At 32.9% G+C, this 10,078-nt stretch overlaps 2 protein-coding genes across 2 annotated transcripts; one reads left to right on the forward strand and one right to left on the reverse strand.

Annotated features, from left to right (window-relative positions):
* The first annotated feature begins 1,329 nt into the window (after window positions 1–1,329).
* Window positions 1,330–5,001, forward strand: LOC132276461 (actin-related protein 2/3 complex subunit 5A). Its single transcript, XM_059777892.1, has 4 exons — window positions 1,330–1,480; window positions 1,597–1,669; window positions 1,778–1,878; window positions 4,785–5,001. Exons 1-4 carry the CDS (start codon window positions 1,383–1,385, stop codon window positions 4,918–4,920), a joined length of 408 nt encoding a protein of 135 aa, XP_059633875.1. The 5' UTR covers window positions 1,330–1,382; the 3' UTR covers window positions 4,921–5,001.
* Window positions 5,002–6,345: 1,344 nt separating this feature from the next.
* On the reverse strand, window positions 6,346–7,679 carry LOC132278268 (homeobox-leucine zipper protein HAT3). The gene is made up of 3 exons (XM_059780070.1): window positions 7,392–7,679; window positions 7,218–7,297; window positions 6,346–6,852 (listed from the first exon to the last, which is right to left on the reverse strand). Exons 1-3 carry the CDS (start codon window positions 7,677–7,679, stop codon window positions 6,504–6,506), a joined length of 717 nt encoding a protein of 238 aa, XP_059636053.1. The 3' UTR covers window positions 6,346–6,503.
* Between the last annotated feature and the right edge of the window lie 2,399 nt (window positions 7,680–10,078).

The raw sequence follows: 10,078 nt of genomic DNA on the forward strand, positions 1-10,078 counted from the left end.
TAGAAACTTATTTGGTAACGTAAATTTGTTACAAGATTTTTAGAAGCAAAAACGTGAAAAACATATTTAGGAAAAAGTGTTGCAAGTTTGAAAATTTGAATGATTAGTTAAAAATGTTATTTTATAAAAAATATATACATATATATTTAACAATGCTTTGCTACAGTATAGAAACAAACAAAAGTATTATTTTAATGATTTAATTTTGGTCTCAATTTTGAAAGCAATTCGGTACTATTCAAAAGCATAACAAATATTATCAAACATATTTTGTGCTTTTGTTTGTAAAAAACACTGGTCAAACAAATTTATGAAAACAAATTTAAATAGTGCTGCAAAACAAGCCAATCTGAAATTGGGGTGGGTGACGGGACCCCTCCAATTTTAATTATGATCTTGATCGGGATTAAAATAAAAATTGTTAACAAAGAAAATTAACTATAAATTCATAAAATAAATTTACTGAAGGAATTATGTTTGTGAGTCTTATTAAGCTAGTGTATATTCATAATCTTATCATGTCTAGTGATGAATTATTTAGACTTTTGCCAATAAAATGAATTTAAAATTAAAAAAAGGAGTTAGAATTGTTAATAAATAACTTATTTTACTTGCAATCATAATAATAACATTGACGGGAATAAGATGATAAAAAATTGCTATCATATATTCATATAATACATTTAGGATTGTTGTTGGAATAAAAAAAATAATTTTATTGATAGAGCTGTCAAAAGACTGCAGTCAATAAAAAACATGTTATGTGTTTGATAACACAATGTAATAAGTATTTTTCACAATTAAATTATTTTTTAATTTATTTGGTAACAAAAATTTTTAAACACTTTTATTACTAATTTTGCAATAATATTCTTTAATATGATATTACCATATTTTAGAATAACAACTTTTGTAGGAGGGGTGTAATTGTCTTTATAAAAAATTATAAAGACAAAATTTTCTAGTTACATAAAATATTCAACAAACACAATTTTAGAAGTTTCATATTATAACTTCATTTAAACACTCTACTAAATTAAATTTAAAAATTATTAAAAGCACTTGTAATATTTATCAAACACATCAAAAACTCAATTTTTCCAAAATAAAAACGCAAACAGCAGCACATAACCTAATTTATACCATCTTAACCACAAAACCTTGAAATTTGCATGTTTTGGAAATGATGTAAAATTTATTACTATAATCCAGCAGGGTTTATTGCATTATAAAAAAATAGTAATAATAATAAAAAAGGATAAATTGTGATTTTTTAAAAGGTTTTATTACTATCACGGAGTATTTTTAAAGATAATTTTATTTATAAATGCACTGACTTTGTGTGAAATGAGAATACAAGAAACACGAATCGGAGAGAGAGAATGGCAGGACATGAGGAATTTGTGGGAGCAGACAATGCCGAAGCTATAATAACCAGAATCGAGCACAAGTCTCGCAAGATCGAGAGCTTACTCAAACAGTATGAATCAATTAACCCATCACCCCAATTTCCAGATATAGCGTACCTATATATATATATATGTATGTATGTATTCATACGTATAGTTTCTGATTAACCCTGGTTCGATGTCTTAGGTATAAACCAGTTGAAGCTCTCAAAACTGCTCTCGAAGGCTCACCTCCCAAGACCAGAGACGAAAGATGCAAGGTTCGACCTCCTCTCTCTCTACACTTTCTCGCTCTAGAATCATGCCTTTTTTCTTGATCTGTTTAAGTGGAAGTGAAGAAAACTTGATTTCGTTTTGGGCGTTTGTAGTCTGCGAATTGGATAGTGGTGCACAGGGCAATCATGGCTATAAAAGATGTGGATGGAATGTTCTCTTCGTTGGATCCTGAGTACTACGATATCCTCATGAAGTAAGTCCCCAATTTTGTTGTTAATCCTAAATTGAGGACATATAGCTGTCTGATTTTGCTTCTCAATTTCTGATTTAAAATAACATTTTAATGCAAATTCAAAGAAAGAAAACAAATCAACCTAGAAATGTGACAAGAACTGCAATTTGTGGTCACAGAAATCCTTCCGAAGATAGATAACTGTTACTGTTGTTCCCGTCCTATAGATTGTCTCATCTGCACTTAGCAGTATGAGGATTACTTTGCAAGCGTAAATAACGCTGATGACATTTGCAAATGGATCTTTAAGGAGTAATCTAAGCAAATTTGGGGTTTAAATTAGGGAATTAACCATAGAATCTTAAAATGAAAAAAGTTGTTCTAGGTTAGAGACACCAAATGACTGCAACACTTATTGAACATTCTATACATGTTCTGGATTATTGTTGCTAACGGGTAAGGACAGGACTGTATTTTGAGGAGAGGTGAGTATGACATTGGTGCCAGACAACTTTTGGATGCTAAAGGAGATTATCACTGAACTGTAATATATAGTAAAGAGAAGAAATAGAAAGAAAGCGAGAATGGAGTGAGATACAATAATCAGAGAAAAACTGAAGTATAGATGAAGATGAGATATTTGAGCCATTAGTCTTCTTGATCTTGAATGAAGGCGTAGGTAGTCTCACCAAGGTACTCAGTTCTAAGCACTCATGTGTAAGAGCAGATGCAACAGATATTACTAGTTATGGGTTCTTGCTGATAGATTCATCGTCAATACCTCTATGATAAAATGTTCCTGAAAATTGCTCTCATTTATTGGCTCTAATTCCTCATGCGTGTCTTCTGCCTTTTTGTTCCTCTACCATGTTCTTACTCAAGTGCTTCAGACATCAGTTTGCTTTTTTTTACGGTCAAGGAACGAATTTAAGAGATGGATAGAGGAAGAAGAGACAGGAGAAGTGGAATGATATGACAATTTCGTCGGTAATGTATCCTTGTTATGGAATTACTTACTTAGCCCTATTGAGCACCTTCAAAGTGAAGTGTCGCTAGCACTAAGATCCCCTCTGATGAAATGATATTTGACCTCATTATTTTTGTTCTTGTCATGTTGAATTGTCCACGAACTATGTGAATTGGTGCCGTTTTATTTCAATATAATCTTGTTGGACCATGAGTTTAGTTCTAAACTCCAGCAAGAGTATTTTAAGTAATAGTGGTCCACAGTTTTATTTTCCATTGAATTCACTCACCTCCAGGTTCAGTTTTCACTAATTATTTCTCACTCCCACAAGAAAGTCGCTGACTATAAAATACCATCCTTATGTAGAACTGCAGTTTGTGAAGGATCTGACTCAATCAAATGACTGAGAATGGAAAATAACATAAACCTTCCAGACAGGAAATAAAACCAATATTTTTCAAATAGTTTTGAGATGATTAGACTGAGCATTTCCAGGCTGACTTAGAACTCATTCAGCATGTGTAATTTATGGACGTTAAGGAAAGATATGTGTACTCCATGATCTTATTGTTGGCTTGTATGTTTTTATTTTTTTTAATCCCGAGCATTCAAGTCATGGTTTTGTTCAATGGTTATATCTGCTGGCTTGGCACCCAACTTTCTCCTATCTTTAGTGAGAGATTTAGGATTTTTTCATGAATTATTGATTCCTATTTTCGATTCCTTATTGGTTCTCTATAGTGATCCTGTTTATGTAGCAAAAAAGTGCCAAATAGAATCTGGTTTTTGATGTCAAATTCACTGCCCACTACGAGATTACTTTCTACCTATATCTTTGCCTTAGGATTACTTCCTGTGATGACAATTCGTCTAAAGTTGAGTAAGGCACTGCTCTTACTTGTTGCAGAAATGGAAGTAGTGCTGAGCCTGGTGTTGCAAATTTTGATCCTGCCAGAGTTCCGCTCCCCTGCTTGAGGCCAGAGATAGGATTTATGTTGTTAGATATGTTTGATAGGTTATTTAGAAGAAGTGCAATAAATTCCTTACATAAGGGAATTCCTTTGCCTTTTAGCATGCTTCGTTCCATTTCCACGATCAGGTTTCCTTTCTTTCTCGCCCTACTTCCGAATAGCAGCCAAAATTTGCCTGAATTGCTGCGTGATGCTCTCCAACAAAGAAACTAGCTGACCTTGAAACCAAGCCAATTTTGGAGCAGCTTTATGATAATGGAACGCTCAAAAAGCCTTACTACGTGATGATGTGGAAAATAGCACGCATCACAATAGACTTTGGGAGAGATGAAGACTAGTGAGTGAACATATTTGAGCACCTCAAAAGATGTCAGGAGTTGTAAATCTCTCTTCTCTGGACTATTTTGTTTGTTTGCCAGGCAACCAGCATTGGTGTTCTGGCGATCTATCTCATATCTGGTCAATCATGCTTCAAGCCTTGTGATATAATATTAATACCATGGTGGCCGTGATGTAACTCTCTGTTGCATGATTACATTGTGCCATAGTGGTCTTAACACATGCGTTCTAACACCATGATGCATGGACTACTACATATGGATTACCTCATAATTGACCAACTCAAACCTCATTGTACCACGACACCATCATTGTTACATAACCAAAAATTTATACCTTAGTTTTGAATTAAGTATATACACATTTTCTAAATTTTATTTTCTTATAGGGTCCTTAAGGATAATTAATCTTTTTCCCAATAAAATACCATTGTTTACTTTGATATTAAAATATATTTTACTAATAATAATTATTTTTATATTTAGAGTCAGCTAAGTAATGATATTTTCTGATTTCTATGTTAATTGTCTCTTTGTTGCTATTTCTATTCTAGAAATTAGGGACTTCCTGCTTTGTGCAGGTTTCCCGGAATTTATTTTGTTCTCGCGCTATTTGGGAAATTAATAATAAGAATGTTATTTAATTTGTAGGTACTTGTATAGAGGCTTGTCTACTGGAGATCGTCCCACCTGTGATCAATGCCTACGAATTCATGAAAAGCTGACAGAGAGGGCTGGTTTAGGTTGTATACTGCGATCCCTTGCTGATACTGTAAATACAGTTTGATACCTGTTACTCCTTGCATCCATCTTAAAGGAGGATATCTGGATATATATATAATAAATCATTTGTTTGTTGTCTTGTCAACATGGATTGTCAAAACAAGCTGCATTTCAAAATGTTCATAACTATGATTAGGAGATTTTTTGCAATATGCATGTGCAAGAAGCTTTCAGATTTTTGGTCAAGAAACTCAACTTGCTTTACAGGTCTCCATCGTCATTGCCTTGTCTCGTATTTTCTAGGCCTTTTTCTTGATAATATATCTTGCTAAAAAACTCAGGTTGGAGGTATTTTTTTATTTTTTTATTTAACTGATCCAATGAATGATTTTAGAGTAAACTTAGAGAGAGGCTATACAAACCGAACGTATTAAGTACAGAGTTCATGGTACAGAAATGATATAAGGGAGTACTAGTGTGCCTTTGTGATTTTCGAAAATGTCACTACCCATTCGCTCTGGATTGGTGGGGGAACTGGGGATTGCTTATTAAAATTCTATTTTCTTGCAGCTTTATTTTATTTTACTTCAGGAAAAAAATAATAATAATAAATTCAATGGTAGGACATATTTGTCTGACTAGATGGCTCTAATTTTCACTCAAGACTTGAAATTGGTGGTTCTCCAATTCCAAGGACAATAATTTACTGCGTGTTTATTCAGTCCTGCTGACCTTCCTTGAGATCCGGCTCTATAATTTGTCGCTAGTTCTGTGTATGTTTGAGAGTCCTGAGTTCAACATCGGACATCTTCTAGCAGGTTGAGATGTGTTAACAAAATTTATGGAACCTATAATGTAGAATTCATCTGGTGGAAGAATGTAATGATGATATATATATTTTTTTTTCTGAAAATTCAAGCAAATGCATTAATAGTGAAAAAAATAATAATAATTTGAAATGAAGAATTTAATCTGATGCTTACGTCTTTTGCTTGCACATTTGAGGAAGATATGATGACTGATTACCAACCATATGTATACCAAACTTGAAAGGTTGATTGGCGCACTTTAGACACTTGCAAACATTGTTGGTAGATTAATCAACTACATGGTGAAGTTGCATCCAATGTTATAGTCATTTCACCAAAGATGCTAGAGGCATCATATTGTTTACCAATTACAGCCCATGAAACAAGGTATTAGTGCACCGACCATGGCTAGAATGATAGAATCTAATCATTTTATACACAAAAATCAATCAAGTTGAAATCATTTTTCTTCATCTTGATAATTGTTCCACAACATTGCCCCCTTCTCCAATCACAATAATCCTCACTTTTATCTAACATAATCATTCATAAATTGATATTCAAGAAAGATATTCAGATTCTCTCCTAATCATTCAATCATATCTAGACTCTATCCAATCCAATATGGAGTATATATTAATAAACACATCCTTCCTCAACAAAAGTAAAGATATGCAGGCACTTGGGAAATAAATATATATATACTCACTACCACTCATATACCTACCAATTAAAAATGACTAAAATACCCTTGTTCCAAAAACCAACTAAATCACCATTATATGCAATTTTTTTTTTTTTTTTTTTTTTCTTTTTCTTTTTCTTCAAGAGTGCATAGCTATGACTGAGCACGATGGGGTTCAAACGGCTGTTGGGAGACGGTTTTTGTGGTCCATGGGTGAGTGGGTACAGGTCGGTGGTGACTAGGATCCGACCGGTTGTGGAGGCGAGCTTGGGCTGCATCAGTTGCAACAGAGGATGAGGATGATGAAACAGCTGCCACACGCTCACATGAAGGGCACATGGTGAGGGTGGTGGGAGGTTTCATGTGCATGGACAACTGTGGGGAAAGTTTGAGTGCTCTAAGTTCATTCACTTCCTTCAGTAACCGCTTGTTCTCTTCCGTCAGATTCTCACAACACTTCTTTAAGTACTCGCAGTCTACCTCTGTTTGCTTCAACTTGGTCCTGCATCATCAATTCAATGTGCATATGACTTTCAAAGTTTGCAATATTTTTTATTTTTATAATTAAACACCATATATGTATGTAAGGAGTATATAGTTTCATGACCCACTTTTTTTTTTTTTTTTCCACCTCCCCCCAATCACAAAGTGCATGGTAAAGAGTAATTTCCCATTCCAATTCATGATTTAGTAGTTTTCTTCTTTTGCATTTGCGCGCTATATTACCCAATCTCAAGGGATAGCACAATAATGTTATAAATATGTTGTAACTGTGTAATGTTGCATAATTCATAAAATCCAGAATGAGAGCTGACATATATAAACACATATATGTGGATCAATGCATGTATGGAAATTATATCTCACCTTGCCCTTCTGTTCTGAAACCACACTTCCACTTGTCGAGGGCGCAGATTCAGCTGCTTTGCCAGGCTCACCTTTTGCTTCTGAAAACACCAAAAACAAAACCCATAAGCACAGGCACAGTACCCCAGAAAAACGTCCTCATTTCAATGGAATAATAACCAAAATGCCACTCACCGGATTGAGTGTGTTGTGATCCTTGAACGTCTCTTCCAGCACCGCCGCCTGTTCCTTCGTCAACCTCAACTTCTTCCTTTCTCCCCCGCCGCCGCCGTCATCTTCGTCGCCGATTCCCTGAAAACGCAAAGCTCTCTCGATCTCACTCTCGTTCCTCTTCCCGCTCACGCTCGAAACCGTGCTGTTCGGCGAAGAAACCCCCACTTCTTCCTCACAGTCCGCCGGTCGATTCACGTCGATCATTCGGAGGTACGATCTCGCTTCTACGTTCCGATCTGCAATGTGCATGTTCAATTAAATTTGAATTTGCTCAAAATTGATTCAATTTTTTTGCCAAAACAAATATACATACATATATATATTAAGTTACCTGTGATACACACAGAAGATTGAAATGCATCCAGAAAAGGAAATAAAAAATAAAAAATAGAAACTTAGTTGATATACACACACATATATCCATATACATTTATCAGAAGATTCAGAACATAACATTGAAATGCCCCACACACCGATCTGCAATGTAATTTGTAACATTTGAAAAGTACCTTCTTTGTTTTAATTTTTTTTCAGAAATCAAACAAGTTATCTACAGATTTAATTAGTAGGTGATATATACAGAAATACATATATATGTATATATATATATATATAACTATATAAGTATTTGTGTATATATATTCTTATATATATACCTACCTACAGAATAAGATTGAAAAGCATGACGAGTGTAAGAGGACTTGTTGTGAGTGAAATGCAAAGGAGACTGCATGAGATTGAATGTGAGGGGCGGAGGGAGATTCTGTGGGCATCTCAAGCTCAAACTAAGCCCTAAACCATCATCTTTATCAGCCATCTTCACTTTCTCTTTCTAAGAGAAAACAATCAACTCTTTCTCTCTCTAGTTCTTGGAATTATAGAGCTGTTTTTTGGAGATCGAATGAGATTGAACCAAAGGGAACACAAGGAAGAAAAGAAAATGGTTGGTCCTTTTGCAGGTAGGCGGGGCTACAGGCTTTTTTTGGCCATTGCAGTACAGACTACAGTGTGGGGACTGCAGAGAATAGGATATAGATACAGATATATATATATATATATATTGAGAGAGAGAGAGAAAAATGAAGGATGTATTTTCCTTCAATCATAACCGGTTGTGTCAGAGATGCCTATTGGCTGAATCATGATGATGGGATTGGCTTGGCTTAGCTTTGCATGCTACGAATTAACCCTACTTGGGATTAGTTTTAATCATGGTTTAGAGACTTTGTAACTGTGTTCTTTAACATGTCTCAACTATGGTTAAAGTCATTATCTGGCCTTTTCAATTATAACTTCTCATAAAGAAGCTGCTTTTTCTCTCGTTGACCATTGACCGGGGTGTGATTTTCTCGTGAGAATTAAAAGTGCAATCACCACGCTCCACTCTCCACGCGCCTGCTGTTATCACACTAGACCAAATGATTAAGTCCAACATGTTTGAAGTTTGGTTGAAAACTTTAGTCTAACCTCTAAAAAATTTGGATTTTGATCTAAAATGTTGGAAAATTAGACAAAAAATTGGTAATTCTAACTGTAGGCCTTGTTTGAAAATACTGACATTTTCAGTTTTCTAGTTGTCATTTAAAAAAATTAATTATTGGCCAAAAAAAAAAAATCAACAGTTAAAGTTCTTCACTTTTTTTTTTTTTTTTTATTTAGGGTAAAGTACAAAAAAAAAAAAAAAAAAAAAAAAAAAAAACCCCTTAAACTATGTTTGGATTTACAAATAACTTCCTTAAACTATATTTTGTGCATAAAATCCCCTAAACTATCTCATTTTGTTGCAACATACCCAAATACTATATTATATTTCACTAAATGACCATATTGTCCCTTCATATTGAATTACATTTAATATATTTTTCTTATCTAAATAAATTATGAAAAAAATTAATACTAATTTGATGAGATATTTTCTATTAAATTTGCATAAATTTACCTTTAATTTTTTTAATTAATTATTTAAATAAAAAAATTTAGTAGAAATATTTTTAAAAAATTAATTAATTTCTTAATTTTTAATGAATATATTACATGAAAATAAGATATTTTTTTCAAAGTATTTTATTAATTTTTCATCAATATATTGTATGAAAAAAGATGATTTTTTTTTTACGATAAAATTTTTTAAATTGGTTATGATACCTTTTATTATAAATAATAAAGTTTTAATAATAAGTTAATCAATTTAAAAAATGGTAGTTACAAATCTACTTATCTATTTTTTTTAAAAATGATAAATTGATACTAAAAATAAAATTAAGGTAAATAATATAATTAATATTTACATAAGAGAAAAGATAATAAAAATAATTTAATAAGACGTGAAAATTTTAATAAAAAATGGTAAAATAGTCTTTTGTGATAGATTTGTCCTTAATTGCAACAAATCAATAATTTAGGTGGGCGATTTTTAGTTCAGGGGAATTATTTACAAAAGGACAAAAATTTAAGTGGATTTTTTTTTACATGTAACCCTATTTTTTAAAACATAAAAAATAAAACAATTAAGGCCATTGCCTGAAGTGAGACCTGTTTTTGGCCCCACTTTAGGATATTAGTGGCCTTAATTGTGTCAATTTGATAAATAAGCTTGAATATCATTTTCTTAAAAAAAAAAAAAATAAAGTCATACTGAGACTGGGTTT

Source organism: Cornus florida, unplaced genomic scaffold, assembly GCF_030987335.1.
Source record: "Cornus florida cultivar Cherokee Brave unplaced genomic scaffold, ASM3098733v1 CherokeeBrave_3.0.0_Hap2_Chr10, whole genome shotgun sequence".
NCBI classification, from domain to species: domain Eukaryota; kingdom Viridiplantae; phylum Streptophyta; class Magnoliopsida; order Cornales; family Cornaceae; genus Cornus; species Cornus florida.